The sequence below is a fragment of the Heliangelus exortis genome, chromosome 3 (genome assembly GCF_036169615.1).
Source record: "Heliangelus exortis chromosome 3, bHelExo1.hap1, whole genome shotgun sequence".
NCBI lineage: Eukaryota > Metazoa > Chordata > Aves > Apodiformes > Trochilidae > Heliangelus > Heliangelus exortis.
The window spans coordinates 33,398,433-33,420,047 of NC_092424.1; the positions used below are offsets into that span (position 1 = coordinate 33,398,433).

Here is a 21,615-nt window from a genome sequence, read left to right on the forward strand (position 1 = left end):
TGGTATGGTGCCAGTCTCATTTCCTGTCTGTCCTGCCTGCAGTGAGTACTACCACTTCCGCCAGGCCCGGATCCCTCTGCGCTGGATGCCGCCTGAAGCTGTGCTGGAGGATGAGTTCTCCACTAAGTCAGACGTGTGGTCCTTTGGGGTGCTCATGTGGGAGGTCTTCATGAATGGAGAGATGCCCTACACCCCACTGGCAGATGATGAAGTCTTAGCAGGTATGTGGAGTACCATGAGCTGTCACTGGCATTATAGCCTACTTCCATTTCTTGTGCTAGCGGGGAACAGCTGGGCTGTGTGTGACATTCCCCCCTCTTGACATGGTGCTGGTCTGTCTGGGGAGGCTGTTCCAGCTCGTGTGGAGAGGTGCTGCCCTCCTTGCAGCAAGGAGACAATCACACCTCTTCCCAACAGCCCTTTGGATTTTGTTTTCATGCCAGGTCTGCAGTCAGGAAAGACGAAGCTCCCGCACCCCGAGGGCTGCCCTTCCCGCCTCTCCAAGCTGATGCAGCGCTGCTGGGCCCCCAGCCCTAAGGATCGACCCTCCTTCAGTGAGCTCGCCACCGCCCTCGGGGACAGCCCAGCTGACAGCAAAGTCTGAGCACCTCAGCCCTTGCTGGGGAAGGATGCAGTGGGGTGGACAGGGGTCTGTAGGTGCCTGGGGAGTCCCCGGCACTCCCGCGGCCCCTTGCTGAGCCTGACCCTGATGCGCCAGCAAGCAGCTCGGCACCAGCAGCTGCTGAACTCAAAGCACAAGCCAGTGTCCCCCAGTCCCCCCCCCCTCCACCACCTCTTTCACAGGTTCCATAAGACAGCCCTTGCTGCCTCTTGCTCTCCGCCCGCCCAGCCTGGCTCCCTTGGGCTGCTGGCGTGAACGGAGCGCAGCTGCCCCTCCCCCTGTGAGCCAGGCGGCTCCAGCACCAGGCTCTCGGTCCCTGCTCGCCATGTGCATCTCTGCCGGCCTGGCCCGGCCTCTCTCTCCATCCGTCTGTGCTAGGCATGCCTGTCTCCCCCGTGCCCCACAGGTACAGGCCAGCCAGCAGGAACACAAAGTGCCTGGCATATGAAGGAGCTCACTACCTTTCCCAACTGCCCTGTGCCTTTTTTTTTTTTTTTTTTTTAATTTTTTAAAAAAATTTTTTGTACACTACTCTGGGAAGCACACCCTTTCTCCCTCTTCCTCCTCCAGAGCGCCGACTCCCTTACCAGCTCCTCCCTACCGTAGTATTTCTGTTACTGGAATGCAGCCTAGAGTGGGTTAGTTTGTTTGCTTGAGCAGAGGGTACTGCAGCCAAGGAAGGTTGGGTTTTGTTGGGGTTTTATGTGCTGCTCTCAATAAAGAAGGCGCTTTTTTTGTTAGGTTTTGTTCTTTTTTTTTTTTTTTTTGGACTTTGTAATGCGCTGCTGTCAGATGGCTGTTGGATTGTTTTTCTCCTTGTGGTTCCTGGGAAGGATTTGTATCCTGTCTTTAACCCTTTCACACCCTTCCCAGCCGTATCTGAGAATCCATTCCCATTCTGTTGAGCCCTGAAAGAAGACATGACCTTAGTGCTGACTGTCTCTGGGCAGTCATGGATTGCTTTCCAAGAGAGATGAGTCTCAAGAGAAAATGGCCCTCTTAAGCTCCCTGCAAGTAAGCCCTCAATGGTCATGTTGACAGGCTTCTCCCTTGTTCAGGTAGCCAAGCTTTTTTACCAACTTTTCTCCTTTGTTAATTGGGCTTGTGCACACACACCCACACTCCAGCTTTTCAGGTACCACTGGGTTGTGGTTTTGCACATGAGATTTCAGCTGCTGCATCTTGCAGGACTGAGGAGCTATCAGGGGCAGGCCTAGTGGGGATACTGGGGGGACTCCTGCTGTCATGTGGACTGCAGCCTTCTGTCCTGTGCCAATGTCTTTCCACAATGGCAGGATCCTGGACAGTCTCTTTTTGGGAAAGGAAAAGTGGGCAGATGATGTACATGAAGCCCCAGTCCCCACAGCATAAACGTGAGCCAAGCCAGCATGGGGTATGTCATTTCCCTTAGAGCCAGAGTGGGATCCTGGGTTTGGCCAAACTGCTGACCAGCAGTTCTGCTCGCTGTACAGCTCTGGCTTGGGGCATTATAGAGGAGTATGTGAGTTCTTCCTGAGGCTGGATTTGAGCTGATGGGCACAAGCTGCACGAGGGAAGTTCATGTTGGATATTAGGAAAAATGCTTCCCACCAAGTATGCTAAAGATCTGAGACGGTCCCAGAGAAGCCTTGGGATCTTCATCATCTGCCCTGGACCCGATAAGCCCTGAACAATCCTGTCTAGTTGGCTCTGCTTTAAGCAGGGATGGATCAGAAATGTCCAGGACCCCTTTCCCACCTCTGCTCTCCTAGCAGACTAGAGAGATACTGGAGGGTGAAGAGGGTTCATTTTTCAGAGTGTGCTAGCTGGCTCAGTGCCAATTTAGTCCAGGGCTTGGTAATGGACCTGGGTCATCTGGGCCTTTTTGGGTACAAGCAGGTCTGCTGGCTATCAAAAGCTGGCTATTAGAGGTACCAAAAATGTCTGGCCCTTTCTGACACTTGTGATGTGTCTTGCAGCTGGGAGCTGTGGATTGTCCCCAAGCCATGGCCTCTTGGCAAGCTTAAGATTGCTCTGTGTCTGGCTGCTGGGTGCCTCCTCCCTAGATCTGCTGCTCCTTTGCATGGTGGACTTGGCAGGAGCTTGTCACCACTCAACCTTTGGTACCTCCATGACCCTTCTCCAGATGGCCTGACCACAGCATAGGGGTGGTGGCATTGTGCACACTGGGAGGAGCTGTAGCAGGCAGAACATGCCTTCTCTCCCCCTTCACAGCTCCATGTCTCTCTTATTGTGCCTCCCAGTTCTTCCCAGTATATACACAATCCCTTTGAAGTGTGAGTGCCATAGCACTGCTGCTCTCTAACTTGCAAGTGACCTCTCACATGCATCTAATGTTGTTTGATGTCCTTCTCATAGAATCATAGAATTGGCTGGGTTGGAAGGGACCTCAGAGATCATCAAGTCCAACCCTTGATCCACTACTGCTGCAGTTACCAGACCATGGCACTGAGTGCCACATCTAGTCTCACACCCACTCTCCAGGGACAGAGAATCCACCACTTCCCGGGGCAGCCCATTCCAATGTCTGATCACCCTCTCAGTAAAGAAATTCTTTCTAATGTCCAACCTAAACCTCCCCCAGCACAACTTGAGACCGTGCCCTCTTGTCTTGCTGAGGGTTGCCTGGGAAAAGAGACCAACCCCCTCCTGGCTACAACCTCCTTTCATGGAGTTGTAGAGAGTGATGAGGTCTCCTCTGAGCCTCCTCTTCTCCAGGCTGAACAGCCCCAGCTCCCTCAGCCTCTCCTCATAGGATCTGTGCTCGAGTCCCTTCACCAGCCTAGTTGCCCTCCTTTGGACCTTTTGCTCCATCCCTCCCATCTGTCCCATTCCTATGGGCTTTCCTGCCTGCTGCTGTCTCAGGCAGGTCGGATGCAGACTGTGGGCTGATTCCTGCAGCCAAGTCACTGATCAGCGTGTCTTGTCTTGCCTGGGTGTCCCTGTGGTGTTCTCTACCTCTAGAGTACATGTTGCCCCAGAAGTACTCCCAGATGGTTCTGGAAGAGTGGAGTCCATCTGACTATTTGACACAGGGAATGATCTCTTTTTCACCCACCTTGCTGCCCCATGTTGGACATAACAGCAGAGGTGGGCTGAACATGGTACCAGACACCCTCACCTGTGGTAGCCTAGCCAAGCAGCAGCTCTGTGATACCACTGCTAGAGAACAGAGGTGCCAAGGAAATCTGGAGTGACATCCTTGTTCTGCTAGCTTCAAGCAGGCAGGTATCTCTGTGTACTGGAAGGGAACAAGGTGACTGCAGTGAGCTGTTTGTGTGAGCAGCATCAGGATGGGTTGCAACACATCCTGGGGACATGAGTGCCTGTTAGCATACAGTCAAGACTTGGAGACTACAGAGAAGTACCCAAAATAGCAAAGCACCATAGCTGAGACAAACTCCAGACCCAAAGGGTGAAGAAAGGCAGGGGTTTGGATTGTGTTTTTTTGAGAGTGATGTCATTGAAAAAGTTCTGTATCCTTGGGGACGAGACAGATATTGGGCAAACTAATTGGAAACAGCAAGCTGAGCAAGTACAGTCCCATCTAACTGTGGTGGAGGAGAGCAGGAAATCAGAGCCCCTGCAGGAGAATGGGGAGCGGTTGACAGGGATGGAATCCAGTTGTCTCAGCCTAAATGGAAGGAACATCTTAAACACTCGGGAAAGGAAGACTGGCTACCTGTGGTATCCAGACCCACAAAGAACACATCACGGCTCCATCAGAGCAGAGCTCCACCTAGTGGGCCACCAGCTGTGACCAAAAATGAACTTTTACTGAGTGGTCTAAGAGGATGGCAAGCAGGTATGCACTGTCCCAGCTGACAACTACCTACGGCACAAGAACCTCAAAACCAGGCCTTCCCAAGACTCTTTGGATGTTTTTTCCTGCTAGAAAGTTATCCCAAGTTCTCCTTCCCACTGTGAGTGCTTTGAGCACCCTGGAGCAATGAGTGTACAGAGCCAATAGCAGCTTGAAGAAGTGCTTTTGATTTGCTCTGATTTCAGCTGCTGCCCCGTGGCTCTTACACAGCTGTATTATGCAGCCGTGGGGGAACTACTGGGCTTTAATTGTCTTAAGCAGTCTCACCTGGGACCTCCCACCCTTGTGAGCTCCATATAAGCTCGACCCTGGGCCATTTGTTTTGTTGGGAGCAGTCTTATAGGTGTCCCTGTTTTGGCCTTATCTCAAGCCCTGTCTTCTATGCATATATTGAAGCTTTATTATCCTGCCTCCTGACTGGATACTGGACTTCACTTCATCACATGGTCCATGGATTGACCCTGTTACCAGCGCTTGTCTCTTCTGTGCTCAGGTACTATGGGGTGACCCTTAGATAGTAGGTAGTCACTCCTCATGGAGTAGCCCTACTCATGCTGTTCCTTGGTCCTGTATATGAAGTGCAGAAGAACCCTTCTGCTGACCAAATCCAGCACTTCAAGAGAAAATCCAGCATTTCAAGAGAGGCTCTAATAACCTCATTTCATGTATGTAGCAGTACCTCTAGTCTGGTTGTTACTGCTCATAGAAGATGCCTGGCTGCTAAATAAATAAATTAGAATACCTACCTGTACTGAGCAGAAAAACAAAACAAAACAAAAAACAAAATTAGCTGGAATATCGATGGAAAGGATATCAGTAACAGGATGGAAACTATCGCAGCCCTAGTGTTGAGTGCAGAGAGTGTTCCCCAGTTGAAAGCTGGATTAAGAGCTGGAAAAGAAAAGGTCTTCATGCAGTGACCTAGAGAAGGAATGGGAAGGATGATGTTGGGGAGGGAGGAGTGTGGAGCTGGCACAGGCAGCTGGTTGTCTGGTGGGATCCTTGGGGATAATCAGCTAAGTGGCTTTTATGGCATAGTACCAAGTGTTGTGCCCATAGCTGTGGAAGAAAAGGGTTAGAAATGTGAACTTTATAACTGGAAGCCTTAAAGATGGAATGGGACTGTCAATGTGCCCAAAAACCTCATTCAAGCTGCTTTCAACAGCCACCAGGGTGCTGCTTGGGTTAGGGGGGTCCAGTGTTGCTGGAAACTTGTGTCCTGTGGGAGATGGCCTAGGGACAGGGCTTGGCTCTATGATGTGTGTCTGACTGCCTTGGTTAGCATCCCAGGAAACTCAGGCAGGCAGATGATAAGGTCCCACTCAGACCACAACTGGGACAAGCAAACATCTTGGAAAGTATCCTTAGCATGAAGATAGGAAGGTGGAGTATGGCAGCAGAGGGGATGAGCCAGCCCCAAAAGAGCCAGCTTTTACTTCTTGCCTGTGCAGACATTCCTGCAGCTTGAGGATCAAAAGGCCTGCACATGGCCCTGCAATTGAAAGGCCCAGGAGGATAGGGAAGGAGGGAGCTTGTAGCAGGCCCCTGGGCAAGGGGAACCTTGCCTGATACCTGCAGTGGCTGCACATTTGTGCTGAGCAGGCAGCCTGGTGTGGCTCTGGCAGTTAGGCCCATGGTCCAGTTACTCTCGACCTGATTCCTCCAGCCATGCAGAGGGTCTCACTGACCCTTTTTTTCAGCCTGGGTGAGGTGACATGGTGAGGCCTCTGTCTCACCTGTGCCAGGTGTAGTTTGTGCTCAGCTCAAAGGGAGGGTGGCCAGGGCATGTGATGGGAGGCATGTGAGTCCCAGCAGTCCTGCTGGGAGCTATAAATGGCATGTGTGCTCACTGGAGGAGCATGGCTGGAGGGGAGGAGGGGGAGGTGGTGGCAGTGAGGGGGGGGGGGGGGGGTGCTTGGTTTTGCAGTTACTCCCTCTCCCCGTAGGAGGTTGGCCCTAGAGAGTGGGAGACAGCTGTGAAGACTGATGGCAAGCGTGCACGTCCTCTGAGTGAAGAGGCAGATATGGAAAGGGCTTGTGCAAGCTGCAGAACCTTCCATGAGGTGCCCAGGAGTCAAAATGGGTCTGTGGCAGGGCTGGTGCTAGCTGTGGTGAGGTCTTTCCCTGGGGTGCAGTTCCTGTTTGTAGGACACAGTGTGGGAGAGCCCTTTTCTTAGCTGAGGATGTGGCTCTGTCTGCCCTCGCAGCTTCAAGCCTCTAGGGCTGTGTGTTCCCTCCTGCACCCTTGCTGACTCCTATGCAGCCTGCCTTGCACCCAGTTGTCCTGCCTACATGGGCTGTCCCTCTCCTGTGGGGGTTCTGTTTCACACCTGAGCCACAGGAGACATGGACTGTGCAACCCGCTAGGAACCTTCTGAGATGCAGAGTAGGGGAGGACATGGGTCTCTGTTTGTGTACCGGGGCATCTCCTCAAGGGGCAAGTGTATAAGCTGTCTGCCCTGCCCACGAATGACTGTGGTACAGGACCCCATTCTCTCCTCCTGTGGACTCTAAGGTAGCTGTGGCCCATCCTGTTAAACGGTGACCCTTTTTCTTTCAATCGGTGGTCAACTTGCTCTTGGGCAATGTGTATTTTGGTTCTATCTGCCCAGTCCTGCACCGTGCAAACCCTTGAGCACCCATGTGGCTTCCACCCCCTTCTTGGTGCCTCTGCAGCCCTTCCTCCTGACCCTATGCAGACCCCGTGCAGACAGGATCCCCACCAGCAACGAGCTGGCAGCACGCTGTGCCCTGCAAGGCGTGGGAAAAGTGGGCTGTAGGGTTGCTTGGACCAACATCTGGTATCACGGTGATGAGGCCGGCAGGGTGGTGACGGCGGTGGGGAGCTCTTTCCGACTGCATCCCGTGGCTGGCGAGGCCGGGACTGAGGGCAAGGCAGAGAGTCTCAGCCACGTGGTGTGTCCTCTACGAGCTCCTGGAGCTGGCAGCGGGAGACGGCCGAGGGGCTGTCTCAGACCTGCTTCCTCCCGCGCTGCTGCAGGACAGCCGGGCCGTGCGTCCCGCAGCACCGCAACACCCTCGACGTCCGCCGCTGGCGACAACCACCCCCCTTTCCCCCTCCCCCCCTCCCCGGCACGGCGGGGCGGTCGGGGCGCGCTGTCCCTTTAAGAGCCTCCTTGCGTGTTTCAACCCGGGAGTGACGTGAGCGCATTCGGAACGTATGCAAATCAAACACCCTTCCGCTGGCCAATGGGCACTGGCGCTTGGCGGCCGCCAGCCAATGGCATGGCGCCTCCCGGCGGGGCGCCGGCTCGCCCCATATAAGGAGCGCCTTCGCCATAAAAGGCAACATTGTATCGCTTTATATGGGGGCGGTGCGGCGCGGCGGGGGCGGCGGCGGAGCGGGGCCGTGAGTGCGGAGCGGGCGGTGGGGCCATGGCGGGGCCGGCCTGACCCGACCCGACCCGACCTGCGCTCGCCGCCGCGATGTTGCCGAGCCAAGCCGGGGCCGGGAACGGCGCCGCCGCCGCGTTGGCCCGTGGCTCGGGGCTGGGCCGGTCGCCGGTGACGCGTGGGTCGAACGGCGGCGGGGCGGCGGCGGGGCCGCCCGGGGGCCGCCTGGAGCGGGAGGCGCTGTACAGCGGCAGCGAGGGCGACTCGGAGTCGGCCGAGGAGGAGGATCTGGGCGGCGAGCGGCGCGGTGTGAAGCGTGGCCTGGCCGAGGCGGCGGCGGCGGCGGGGCCCGCGGCGGGAGCGGCGGCGGCCGCCTACAGCGGCGCCGGCGGCGGTGGGGCCGTGAGCGGAGCCAAGCCCGGGAAGAAGACGCGGGGACGGGTGAAGATCAAGATGGAGTTTATCGACAACAAGCTGCGGCGCTATACCACCTTCAGCAAGAGGAAGACCGGCATCATGAAGAAGGTGCGGCCCCGGGGCTGCGGCCGGCACCGGGTGGGGGGGGAGGGAGGAAGGGTGGGGGCAAGCTGCGGTGGGAGCGCCCACGGGTGTCGGCTGGCACCCACCTGTCTGTGGCCCCTCGGCACTGGGCGCCCGGGAGGGCAGCCGACCGGCGGAGCCGTGCCCGGAAACGGCGGTGGCTTCCCGGTCCCCGGCGGCGGGGGGGGGCGGCTCAGCAGCAGCTCCTTCCGGGGGGCTGCGCGGGAGCCTTCAGCGGAGCCGCTTGTCCCCTGCGGCCGGTTCCTGACGACCGCGGAACTCCGGGCGGGGACCTGGGCAGCTGGGAGCGGGAAGGGCGGTCACGCAGCCTGAGGCTGGAGGATGCTGGGTGTGCCCGGCGGTCCCCAGCCCGGCTGTTGCGCTGGGAAGGTCCGTCCCGGTGCAGCTTTCAGCCCTCAGCCAGAGCTGACCGGCGACCCGGGAGCCCTCGGGCCTCTTCTTTGGAAGCAGCAGCTGGGTACTGTGCCAGTCCTGTGGCACAGCTGGGCTGCCCTGCCCCACCCCGCCACGGGCCCGGCAGGGCTGGCTCCTTCAGCCGCGGAAGGAGCCAGTGCCACGTCTAGGTAGGTCCAGAGTGCTCTCCGAGGTTCCTGGTGGCTGGAGTAACGACCCAAGCGAAGATAAATTAGAAACTTGGGGTATATTGTGTGCAGTTGGGTTCTGACGGCTCGTCTGCATCCCCCCCTGGTGCTCACAGCATCCTGTGAACAGCAGGGCAGTGCTGCATCCCAGCTGAGCTGGGTTTTGTGCACCCTGGGAAGGTGGGAATGGTTGTGGGGCACTCCGGGGCTCATCCTGGCTGCGTGGGATGCAGAATGAGGCCATCCTGTCTGTGGTAGCTTTTGTGAGACCACTGTGTGTGCTATGATGGCATATGAAGAGTGTTTTCCCTAGCCCACAGGTCAGTCTTGGGGGATGGTAGCCTCACTGCAGGGGTGTTTGAGTGCAGCTGTGAAATCTGAGGGGAATCTGAGTCCCGGCCTGGCTGGGGTTGGTATTGGGAAAGAAGTAGCAGAGACATGTGGGCTGAGTAGCATCCTCTCACATGGCTCAGCAGAGGTGTATGTGAGGGGGAAGGACAGTCATCCAGATGTGTCTGGAAAAGTGGGTGGTTTTTTTCAGAATGGGGACAGCCCATTGTCCCAGTGTTCTCGGGGCCCTCTTCTGAGGGCATCAATCTTTTGCTGTGGCCCCTTGGCATGCATGTGTCCTGAGGGCGTGCTGGAGGAGATGGGAGGAAAGCATGGTGCACTACAGGGAGCCAATTCCAAGTTGGTTTTAGAGGCCACAGCTCCTCTGAGGTGACAGGCAGCTGGAGCTGGTGTGACCCAAAGGAGGACCATGCTGGAGCACAAAGGACTCTTGCCCTTCACTGTATGTGTCCCTGCTGTCTGTGACTCCCTCTTCTTCCCTTGTGCTGCTGGCAGGCCTATGAGCTTTCCACGCTGACCGGCACTCAAGTCCTGCTGCTGGTGGCCAGCGAGACGGGCCACGTGTACACGTTTGCCACACGGAAGCTGCAACCCATGATCACCAGTGAGACGGGGAAGGCATTGATCCAAACGTGCCTCAACTCCCCAGACTCACCCCCACGCTCAGACCCAACCACTGACCAGCGCATGAGTGCCACAGGCTTTGAGGAGACAGACCTCACCTACCAGGTCTCTGAATCGGACAGCAGTGGGGAAACCAAGGTAATGTTCCTGTGCTTGGTTGTGTGCTTGGGCACCCCACAGGGAGGGGCATGGACTGTGCCCATGGTGCTATGAGTCCTCGAATAGTAGCTTGGGAAGCTGAGGGAGGGTCCCTTTTTCTCGTGACTCCAGCACTTGTGCTGTGGCCTCTCGGGACTGGATCCTTCACTTGGCTGGCATTAGTGGTGATTTGGAGAGGAGGGGAGTGAGTGACAGGTGTCCTGGCCTTTGCAGCAGGGCTCCCCACTGGCCCATCCCACCCCCCTGGCCAACTCTCAGTGCTGTTATCTCTCCCTGGGCGTCTCCATGCTCTTGCACTCATTGATAAAAATTTGATTCTGCCTCCATGTCCTTATAAGGCCTGGTTTCCCTCGCCAGAGTCTCTGGCAGGGCCCCTCACATTCCTTATAAGCTGCAGCTGTCTCTTGCTTTGGTGCTGTTTTGGAAGGGGGCAGGGAGGACATAGGGAATGGAAACATTTGGCTGGACGGGCCGTTTCTTCTCCCTGCCTGGTGTCCCTGCAGCCACTGGCCCTTGCCTGCCTGTGTTACTTGTGCCCTTTTGCCCAGGGTGCTGCAGAGGGCCTGCCTGTGGGTGCAGAGTCAGGCAATGGCCTATTCCTGCTGGAAGGTCCCCATCTTGTTCCTGTATCCCCTGGTGCTGTTTCTCAAAGCTGTTTCAAGAAAGCTGTCTCCTGTATCCTTGCAGGCTGGTGCTTGTGTCCACAGGTGCTTGGAGATGGGAGGCAGAGGTGTTTGGTGGAATGCTGGGACAACGTGCTGATATGGGAGTTGTACTGCAGCTTCCTGAATCTGTGTGGAGTCCTGTTGGGTTAGCTGTGAGTTGCTGCAGCTCTGTACCTGTGCTCATGGCATGGGTACTGGGCTTGCTTCTAAAGCATCCTTCCAGATGAACTGTGCCCTTGCTCTAGGAGCCCTCCAGCCAACTGTACATAAGCCACAGCCATACTGTAGCTACTTAAGCAGACAACCCAGAGAAGGATGTTTGAGCTCTCTGTGCTGTAATCCCAAAGGCTGTGAGTGCAGCCCTGAGATGTGTCCAGCATGTTGTCTGGGGCTGCATGTGTTGAGCTGCATGCTTGTATCCTCTGCCACAATTCTTCCGTGCCCTCTTTCCCACATGTGTGCAGTGCTGCAGCAAGCAAATGCTGATTGCTGCTGAACCCTGAGGAGTATCAGAGGTCCCAGAGATTCCTGTAGGCAGAGAAGCTGTGGCAGGTGAAAGTATTGCTGGCTGGAGAGCTCTGTGCTGGAGCCCAGAAAAGTCCCTGAGAAAGCTCCCTGCTGATGGAAGCCCAACAACAATCCTAGCTTTCCCAGTCATGTGTGACTCCCCTCGGTGCCTCTGATTCCTCCTGTGATCTGTGCCTTCCCAGTAGGCACAGGAGCCCATTGTCACCAGCACTTTCCCCCTTGTGAAATCTGCATTTGTAAGGACTTGTATCTCTTTGGCTTGTCTGGGATGAAAAGGCAGGTCCTGTGGGTATTTTGTAATGAGACACATTACCTCTGCCTGGAGTAATTTGGAGGTGCAGGAAGTGCTGTGCATGGCAGCTGACCTGTCCCTGGCATGGGTCTTGTCCATGTGATGTCCCTGAAAGTACTGCAGTGTGGCCCCAAAGGAAGCGTCCCCTTGGGTGGAAATGTTCTGCAGACGAGGTGGTCTTAAATTCTCTCTGCCTGCTTTCGGATGCAACCCCCACTTGGTGCCCTGCAAGCTCCATCCCAGTATTCATGAATGAAAGTGCTTAGTGTGGGGTGTCTTGAGGCCATGGCCAGCATTTGGTGTGGGGCTGGAGCAGCCCTGTGGCCCTGCCTTTCGCTTGACATTGTGGCTAAACCCAGCATGCTGAGGGTTCTTCAAGCCCTGGGGCTGGAGACCATTCCACCCTGACCCTCCTGATACCTGCTGTGCCTTCTGCAGGGCTAGAAGCCTGGTTCAGTGCTCTGGCAGAGATCAGCCCAATTCAGGTAGACCAAGAAGCCCTCTGAGGATGAAGGGAGCCCATGGGGGAGCCATGCTAGGTGGCTGGCATCCTTGCTGAGGGGTGGGTGGTACACAGGGCTGGGTTGCCTCATTGGAGGAGGTGTCAGGAAATTAAATGTCAGGTCCAACCATGTAGGATGTTCTGAGAGGGCTGAACAGTTGCTCCCTGGCCTTTCTGTGAACCTCTGTATGGACAAAAGCTGCTTGTCTTCAGCTGCTGCAGGAGAGGGGGCAGCAATGCAGCCAGACTGTTACCTGCATTCAGCAGCCTGCTGGGATTCTTTTGTGGTGCAGCCAGCAGCAGCTGTTTGATCTTCCTGTTGTGCCAAACCCAAACTCCCTGTCATGGAGCTGAGCTTGGGCTGAAGGTGGGATTGGGGCATACTGGACTTCCAAGACAGCAGCTATATCCTTATGGGCATAGCACTGACCTGTCTGTGCACAGGGGTACAGGGGACACTGCTCTCACGTAATCTCCTGGGTGTGGTTCTGTGGGAGAGGGAATTTTGGAGGCAGCTCAGGGACTCTGGATTGGGATGGGATTAGCCCTGACCTGTTAATCTCTTTGGGGAAAGGCAGGACTTTGCCTCATCTGAAATGCAGACTAGGTGTTGGAGACCAGATTGAGGATTCCCCATGTGGTTGCCAGGCCAGTTGTCCTACAACATCTATGCAATAGTGCTGGCTGTGGGTGCATGTGTGTCTGGGCTGTGCTGAAGAGCATTGTTGAAGGCAGCTTCCTGAAGCTGTGGAGTGGGATTGTTTCTTTCCCCAGTACCCTACTGTGGTCCATGATGGCCAGGATCAGATAGCCTGGACCATGGCTTATGGTCCACTCATGCTGTATAGCATTTATCAAGCATGTACAGTGATGTGTGTCTGTGAAGACATCTGTTGCCATGGTGCACTTCTCTGCTACGTGTTGGTTCCCCGTGTACTACTTTACAAACTGAAGTTTGCAGTGAGCTGTGGTGGGGAATGGATATGCAGATGTGCAGATGGCTTGGGAAAGGAGTGGTCTTCAGGGCTGCTGTGCTACCTCAGAGCTTGTCCATGGGTCATCTGTGCTGAAGGTGACCCATGACTTGGCTCCTATTTAAGGCTGGTCTCATGCATGTAGTCCGGGCCTTGCAAGGTACTGGGGGTAGCCAAAGTACCCAAGGGCCCTGAGGCATCCCAGGCAGGCATGGGGAGGAGGACAAAGGTTGTCCAATCTCAAGGTCTTTCCCAGCTCTCTTTCTGTACTAGAAGCTGTTACTGCAGCCCGAGAGAAACACAGCAAAGATGAGAACAATCTGAATCTCACTTGTGGCAGATTAGGGGGAGGACAGAGCTGGGGTGGGTGTGCATGCTTCAGTCCTGCTGACACAGCATTCCTCCCAAGCACCTTTGCTGGTCCAATCTTACTGAGATTTGTCCTCTTGCTTCTAGGGAGTCCTGAGAATGCCTTTGAGAAGGGTGCTGTGAATCTTTTGGGATGCTTTCTCCACTCTTGAGAACACAGAGTGTGTGGGGGATGCTAAGTGCCCTGGTTGCTGGGGACCGTTATCTCGGGAGGAGGGAGGGCATGGTCGGATGGGGAGGGGTATACACCTCCAGGACTGTGCCTGGCAATGGGGGAGACTGTCTTTTCCAGATGGGAACAGGGTCTATTCTGATCTGCTATGGCTATCATGGCCTAGTGGGCTCAGGGGAGCTTTGGCCTGTCACCCACGTGGGGAGGTTGCCCACAGCCTCCGTGTCCCATGTGGGATGGCAGGAGTTTGTGGTTGAGCTAATGGAAAGTGCCTCTGCTGGGCTCTGCTCTGTTATCATGTGCCTCTTCTAATTTGGACTTCAGGGACTGTGGTGCCAAGAAAGAGGGGTGTTGCTCTCCTCCCTCCCCAGGCCCTGGGGCACAGCTGAGTGCCTGGGATTTGCTCCCCCTGTCCAAAATGGGCTGCCTTCCCTTTTTTAGCTGTTTGTTGAGCTGTGAATTCCTAGATCCTGGCAGCTTGACAAGCTGGGAACAAGGCTTAGCACGTGGGAGAGCTGGGCCCACCAGCCTGCAGCGGGAGGGGTGGGAGTGTGGCAGCCTTAACTCTTCCCAGGCATGCCAGCAGCTGTGGCAGGGCACAGGGAAAGCAGATCCCTTGTGGCCCATGGCATGGTCTCCTGGGGAGCAGTGTATTTGCAGGCTGCTCTTAGCTAGCTGAGCAGGGCAGGAGAGGGTTCGTGCACACCCTGGGTATCTGAAAGGGGATCTGGGGGAAGGAGGGTTGAAGTGTCACTGCTGGGGGGGCAGCAGGGATCATGCTGGGCTTAGTTGGTTCCTGCAGATCTAAGCCATGTCCATCCATGTGCTGCAGACACTGGGGTTTTACACAGCCTGGCACCACATGTTCCTTCTTTGTTCCCAGACCCATCAGGCCAGTCTCTGAGGCTAGCATTGGCCCAGCACAGAGCCCTCATCCTTCTGCTGCTCAGCTTCCCTGGTGATGCTGTCCTCAGACAAGCACAAAGCTCTGATGCTCCTTGGAGGACTGTGGTGTGTGCTGGCTGTAGCCAATGTGGTGTCCTTCAGGAGCATTTGCCTTGTGCTGATCTGCTAGTGGACTGGCAAATGGATGCTTTCCCTGGCCAGGTTCTCTTCTTTGGTCTGGGAGGCATTTCTCAGGGCCTGCCAAAGCAGCTGTCAGTCAGGGCTGGATTTGGGCCTCCTTGGTGTCTGGGCTTGGCCTTACTGGCCACTCCCTTGCTGCTTTTGATGTACAGCTGTCTTTAAGAGCCAGCTTTCAGTTCTTGATCATGTGTTTCCTGCCATAGGGGAAGTGGTATGTGTTCCTGACAGGAGACGGTGTGTTGGCCTTTTTGTCTCTCTCTGCAGGGATTATTTTTGCCTGGACTATGCCAAAAAGAGGCTGTACTATGACAGTTCCTTGGGAAGGGTTGTTTTGCCCCCTTAATATGTTGCAGGGAAGGCTCTCAGTGGGCTTGTATCCAAGGTTTATGCTGAGCTCTCCAGCTCTCTTCATGCTGTGTTTTAGGCACAATCTCTCCATGTTTTTGTACAAGCCACTCTCCTCTCTGCTAGCCCAGAGCTCTGTGTGCTGGCAGTGGGCTGTGGGGATAATGGTTTAGCATGGGGATGCAACTTACAGAGCCTGATGTGGTCTTGTGAGCAGATGTTGACTGGATCCAAGGGCTGGTCTGAGTTGTCACCATCTCTCCTTTCCCAGGATGGACTGAAACCAGCGTTCACTGTCACCAACCTGCCGGGGACAACGTCTACCATCCAGACAGCCCCAACCACCTCGACCTCCATGCAGGTCAGCAGTGGCCCATCATTCCCCATCACTAATTACCTGGCGCCAGTGTCTGCCAGCATCAGCCCCAATGCCGTCACCAGTGCCAACGGGACAGTGCTGAAGACTACTGGAGCCAGTGCAGTGACATCTGGGGGACTCATGCCTATACCCACCGGCTTCACCCTCATGTCAGGTCAGTGCCTTTAGGGGCTGAGGACTGCATCCATCTGACTCTGCACCTGGAGTGTGGTGCTGCCCTCTCCAGAGGAGAGGAGACTTGGTAGCAGGAGGAAGAAGAGTGGTTACTGCTGTAGGGTGAACCTGGCTGAGATTCCTTGCTTGAGCCCAGCCAGGTCAATGGCTGGATAAGGGTCATGTAGACCCCTTTTTGTTTTTTTTTTCTTTAGAGTGATTTTCTTAGAGTGCTGCTAGCTGGCCCTGCTGCTGGGAAGGGCGTTTTGGCAGGGAGCTGAGTTGGGACCCCAGAGCAGCACCAAGAAGCCTAGAGGGGGCGAAAAGAGCTGGTGGTGATGAAGCCTTTCTTTCTTCCTCCTTTTGGCAGGTGCTTCTCTTTCTCTGGGGACCCCTGCCATTCCTTTTACTCATTTACAGCCCCACTCCCTGGCTCCTCCCAGCCAGCAGGGCCAGGTGGTCACAGGTACAGCTGGACAGCTGCAGCAGGCACAGCAGACAGTCTTCCACTTTCCTGCCAGAGCTGGGGGGCAGATTGTGTTGCTGACAGGTCAGCACTCACTTCTCTGCTTGTTGGGGGATAGAGGCTTCTGGGGGGGTCCTGGTCCTGGCCAGAGAGCTGACCCCCCAGCTGAGTTGGGAGAGAAGGCAGAGTGCAGGACACCCTCAGAGTGGTGCAGGGGAGAGGTGTGAAGACAGGGCAGAGAATGGCACAGGCAGGAGCAACACCCTAGGGTATACAGATAACAGGAAGCTGTGGGTTGGCAGTCTGCTGCCCCAGGGTTTGTCCTGTAGCTAGTAAATTCAGAGAAGGCTGGGCCCTGGTGCAGCTGAACTGTGCTGTTGGAGGACTGATGGAAGGAGACTGCAAGGGTGGATGGTTTTTGAGTTCTGGCATTTGGCTCTGAGCAGCTGCCCTTGCTTTTGTATTTGGATCTCCACACAGTCGCTGAACCACAGTGCAGAGGATAGGTTAGGAGAGACACAGAGCAGAGGAGGGAGTGGTGCTGCTGCTGTGCTGCCTTGTGTGCATTGTCCTTTGTAGGGCTTTCTTGTTGCACTGAGTCGAGGCTCTCAAGGTGTTGTACTGGGGCTGGACATGCTCCTGACTGGAGTTTCAGAACAGACCCTCCTTTGTGAGGGCAGCCATCATCTGAGGAGCAGCACTGAGAGTGAGGCAGTATTTCTTGTGTCCTGCCTGTTTCTGCCCAAGTCAATGAGTCTGACAGCCTGCATACTTTCTTGGACCCCTTGTAGCTTCTCTGGGCCCTGGCAGGCAGTGTGATCCCATACAAGGGGACTGGCTTCCTTTCATGATCTGGAGGAGCCTAAGACAATAATGGATGTGTTTCTCTGTGGTGTGGTGTGTGCAGGGAGATGCCCAGTCTGAGTGAGGTGGCTGATGGTTCCTGCTCTCAGGCATTCCTTCTTCTTGCCTCTGTAGACAAGACCTGAGGCCTGGAGGGACCTTCCTATGACAAGCTTCCTCTCGAGCTGAAGAGCTTTGCAGCAAGTTGGCTGGGCTGGAGGCTGTGTGTCCCTGTCCCTGAAACTCTGGGATGCACACTGCTGTGGCCCAGTGGTCTCTAGTCCCTGTGTAGGACACTGATGTCCTTGAGGTCACAGTCTGGGTGAGATAGCTGTTCCTTGAGGACCTTGTGGAGGATGGAGGCAGTGGGACCCAGCTGGCCTGGGTGTTTGGGCTCTTGGAAGTTCTGCTCAGTGTAGGGAGATGATCCTTGCAGGCTGAGCATGGACAGTCCTTGGGACATGTGGCTGGCCTCTTTCCTCCCAACATTGTACTGTGTCTTGGTGGAGCCAGGGGTGGTCAGGAGGGCTCCAGGTGTTCCTGGGAGCTGGACAAGAGCTGCTGTGGCCTTTCCTTTTCTTTCTGGAGCCCTGTAGGCTAGCTTACCCCTTCTTGGCCCCTGTGTGCCAGGAAAGAGCAGGTTTTGGTCTGTTTTGCCACATGCTACTTCTGGCTTGCCTTTCTCGGTGCAGTGCAGAGCAACACTTTGGAGCCGTGTGTGGCCAGAGGATTAGGGGTCTTTCACATGGCCCAGGGTGCCTGTATTCCCACTGAGCCACAGGCTCAAGGCCTTTTTTCTCTCCCCAGGTGGTACCATGGCTCAGCAGGTCCCAGTCCAGGCGATTCAGGTGCACCAGGCACCGCAGCAAACGACTCCCTCTAGTGACAGCAGCACTGACCTTACCCAGACCTCTTCCAGTGGAACAGGTAATTGGGATGTTGGGGTAACCATGTTCTGTCTGTCTTCCTATCCACTGTTGCTAACAACCCACACCAACAGACCTCACACCTGCTACCTGTCCAGGATCCTTCTTCAGACCAACTCTATCCCAGCCTTTCTGACAGTTGTCCAGGTGTTTTTATCCCTGTTGCCAGCCCCTGTGTTATGTTATATTTAGGTAGATGTGGCTGTGCATAGGGTACCTTACAAGGAACTTCAGAGGTTCTCCAGATATATCATCTGCTCTTACTTTCAGTGTGGAGCTGGGAAGGGGTTGCCCAGTTCTTCTGTCCAGGGAAATGGTGGAATCGCCATCCTTGGAGGCGTTCAAAAAACGTGTGGATGTAGCACTAGAGAACATGGTTTAGCTGGCTGGTGGTGTTGAGCTGATGGTTGGACTTGGTGATCTTAGAGGTCTGTTCCAACCTTAGCGATTCAATGATTCTAGTCTATGATTCTAAGTGTAGCAGACTACTTTTGTGTGGCTCACATGTAGTCTTGTCCTGGTGCCAGTGACCCTCCCAGCGACCATCATGACGTCGTCTGTGCCAACCACAGTGGGTGGGCACATGATGTACCCCAGCCCACACGCGGTGATGTACGCGCCCACACCTGGCCTTGCGGACGGTGGACTTGCAGTCCTCAACGCTTTCTCACAGGCACCCTCAGCGATGCAGGTGTCCCACGGCCAGGTCCAGGATCAGGGTAAGACAGCTGTCTGGGTCAGTGCTTCCTTAAGTGCTCTGATACAGATTTTTCTCATCTCGCATGTATTTATGCTGTATACTTGTTTCAAAGAGTTTTTTCCTGAGTAGTCCTAGAGGCTGTACAAAGGCCCGGCAATGTGTGACGTTGGATGCGTACTTTTAGATCCCACCGTTCTCCTTTCCAAAGAACTGCTTGAGCTGTTTGCTGGGGAAAAAAGGGTGAGGGTTTCTGGGACAGGTGGCATTACGGGGCAGGCAGTGGAGGGAGCTAGGAGACTCCAGAGAGGGCCTGTGGTTGCATGAAGGGGCAAAGCAGCATGAAGCCATTCAGGCAAGGCTTGGATTGAGGGCTTGTGCCTGTTTCTCACAGCATTTTGAAAACAAGCCCGTGTGGCTTTCTCTTGGGATGTCTCCATACATGCAAACAGGCACCTTCCTCCTTGTGAAGCTTCACAGAGCCTCAGAGAAAGGACCAATGGGGGAGCACTGTTTAAAGCTCATCTGTGCTATTTCTCTGTGGCAGGTGGCGTCCCCCAAGTGTTCCTGACAGCCCCATCAGGCACCGTTCAGATCCCAGTCTCTGCTGTCCAGCTTCACCAGGTAGGTGCAGAGTAGTACTCACAGGTGTTCAAGGGGTGCTCTTACTCTGCCCCTGCCTGCGCATCCTTTGCGGGTAGACCTGGGGCCGTGCATAGGGCCATTTCTCAGGCCTGGGAAAGCTGTCAGTACCACCCACCCTTGGGTGAGGAAGTGTTGCCCTCCTTGGACAGGGCTCCAGAAAAGAGCACCCTGGGTGCTGGCACACATGGTCTCGGGCATGCTGTCCCTCAGCGCTTCCTCCTCCCTTTTCTCTCTAGATGGCTGTCATCGGGCAGCAGAGCAGCAGTGGCAGCAGCCTGACGGAGCTGCAAGTGGTCAACTTGGACACTTCACACAGCGCCAAGAGTGACTGAGAGGCCTCTGCTGCCAGCCTTGTGCTGTCCCTGGCTTGCCATGCCAGTGCTGGGGCTGGCAGCAATTCCTTCTCGTACAGACTGCACCAGTTATTTATTGTTGCCTTTTCACGTTTCCTTCATCCACACATGCACACACACACACACACACACACACAAACACGCACCCACCCACACACACACATACACACAGGCATGCACGTGGGGCTTCAGGACCCACCTGGGGTGGAGCTGTGCTGGGGCCATGCAGGGCTTGGGAGCATTTTGGATGCTGCGATAGCTGTGCTTGTCTCACGCCAGCCAAAGAAACTTGTCTCTTGAGGGGAGGATTGCCCTGCGCTGTAACTAAGTACTGTGGGCCATTCCCAGCTGGAGGCTCTGGCTCCTTCTGGGCACTCCAAATCACCTTGCCCACGAGCGTTTTCTCTGCGTGGGGCTCAGCTCGGATCCAGAGCCGTCGGCGGAGCTGTGCTGCTGGCCTCAGCAATGTGCCTTTGTGGGGGTGACAGGTCCTGGCTGTAGCAGCTCACCCTGGGCTCTGGAGAGGGGAGAGTGGCCAGCTTGCATGTGCATCTCTGGTTGGACCTGCATGCCCTTCCTCTGGAGGGCAGGGCACAGCCTGCGGCACCAGTGGCCCCGTCCTCCTCGTATGCACTACAGTGAACCCTCTGCCCTCAGTGCCTCCTCACTGGGCTGCCCAGCAGATTTGCAGCCTGCCTGTCTGCCCCAGTGGTTGCCCTCACAGAGCTGAGGTGGTTGGTGGATGCCCAGGAGCACAGCAATGCCCCAGAGAGTTCCTGGGGGGGGGCCTCTGTGGACGGCTCAGCCCCAGGCTCTCCTCTCAGCCCTCGCACTGCTTGCGGACTCTGTACCCCCAGGGGAATGTGGCTGGGTCTTTCCCACATCCCCATGCAGCTCCAGCCAGTGCTTTCTAAATTTCTGTGTCTGCAAGTTGGAGAAACAAGAGTCAAAGGGAAGAGCCCATGGGGCACTGAGCTGCTTGGCAGGTGGCAGTCTCTTCCTCTGAGCTCTGGGGTGACCTGCAGGCCATCCAGGGCTGTGGAGGAGCAGCTGTGATACCTGTGCAGGCTCAACAAGGCCAGAGGAGAAGGGCTGGAGCATGCTTGGTCCTGCATGGGAGTTGCTGTGAATGGCTCTGCTGCCTAGCCCTGTCCCTAGAGGGAGAGCAAGCAAGTGAGAGAAGCTGCTGAATCCTTAGTGGAAGATGCAGCTACTGTAACTTTTCTTTTTTTAAGTTAAAGACAAAAGAAGCCTTGGAGAAAAAAGAAAAAAAAAAAAAAAGGAAAAAAAAAAAGAAAAAAGAAAATGACTTTATTTTTCTAAGTGTTAAACTCAGTATTTATGTAATTCTTTAAGGAATAAAAGTTTGGCTCCTGTACAGTTTTCATGGGGTTTGTACCAGGGGGATGGGAGAGGGGGGGGTGGGCATGGAGGCAGGAAAGGGGCCTTGCTTTTGAGTTTGTATTGTAACTTTGGACATGTTCCCTCAGCATTAGCGTTTAAGCTGCGCTCTCCACCCACCAGCATGTGCCAGGGATCAAGCTGAACTGAGTGGGATGCCTGTTTCCCACTTCCCTGTACAGAGGATTCCATACCCATCATTTTGGGCTTAATGGGCAGGAGACAAAGAGGAGCAGTGGCCAATCTCTAGAAGTGGGAAACCCATCCCTCAGGAATGAGAGGCTTGCAGTGTGTCTGGGAGTCAGAGGTGGGCTGGGTATTCTGGTGGCTGCCCTGTTCACCTGTGCTTTTGGGACCTATGGCTGTTCTGTCACTGCTTTTGGTGTGGAGCAGTGCTACCTGTGACTGCTCTCAAGACTGTGGGCATCCCCACTCCTCCCTGTGTGGCAAGTGGCCAGCAGTGGCTGATCCTTGCATGCTCTGCAGGAAGCATCTTGTGAAGTCCTAGCTGAGGGTCTGGGATGTAATTCCCCCTCTACAGCTATTCCTTAGTGCATGGATGTGGGCTGGTTCCCTTCAAGCCCCCCTGTGCAAAGAGCTGTCAGAACCCTATTTTGGCCTATTTTTGGTCTGTTATGCAGTCTGTGAAGGGCTTGTGGGGAGTGGGGTGGCCCCCTTTGGTGAGGGTGACATTGCACGCTGCCTCCCCTTTTCATCATTGCTCCAAGAGAGATGTGTACCCAC

At 55.3% G+C, this 21,615-nt stretch overlaps 2 protein-coding genes across 4 annotated transcripts in view; both read left to right on the forward strand.

Moving 5' to 3' along the window:
- PTK7 (protein tyrosine kinase 7 (inactive)) overlaps positions 1–1,364 on the forward strand; it is a 38,749-nt gene extending 37,385 nt beyond the window's left edge. For both annotated transcript variants that reach the window (XM_071739995.1, XM_071739996.1), the window contains exons 19-20: positions 43–221; positions 444–1,364. In XM_071739995.1, the coding sequence (XP_071596096.1) occupies positions 43–221; positions 444–604 (340 nt within the window). In that variant the 3' untranslated portion in view covers positions 605–1,364. The remainder of the gene's footprint in view (positions 1–42; positions 222–443) is intronic.
- A 6,415-nt stretch (positions 1,365–7,779) lies between these two features.
- Positions 7,780–20,848, forward strand: SRF (serum response factor). Of its 2 annotated transcripts, XM_071739997.1 has the most exons (7): positions 7,781–8,324; positions 9,788–10,054; positions 15,280–15,541; positions 17,657–17,776; positions 18,303–18,494; positions 19,020–19,096; positions 19,354–20,848. In XM_071739997.1, the coding sequence occupies exons 1-7, from the start codon at positions 7,893–7,895 to the stop codon at positions 19,447–19,449; spliced, it is 1,446 nt and encodes a 481-aa protein (XP_071596098.1). In that variant the 5' UTR covers positions 7,781–7,892; the 3' UTR covers positions 19,450–20,848. The 2 variants fall into 2 exon arrangements, with proteins under 2 accessions (XP_071596099.1, XP_071596098.1); XM_071739998.1 differs by lacking the exon at positions 18,303–18,494 and having other exon boundaries at positions 7,780–8,324; positions 19,354–19,542.
- Positions 20,849–21,615: the final 767 nt, after the last annotated feature.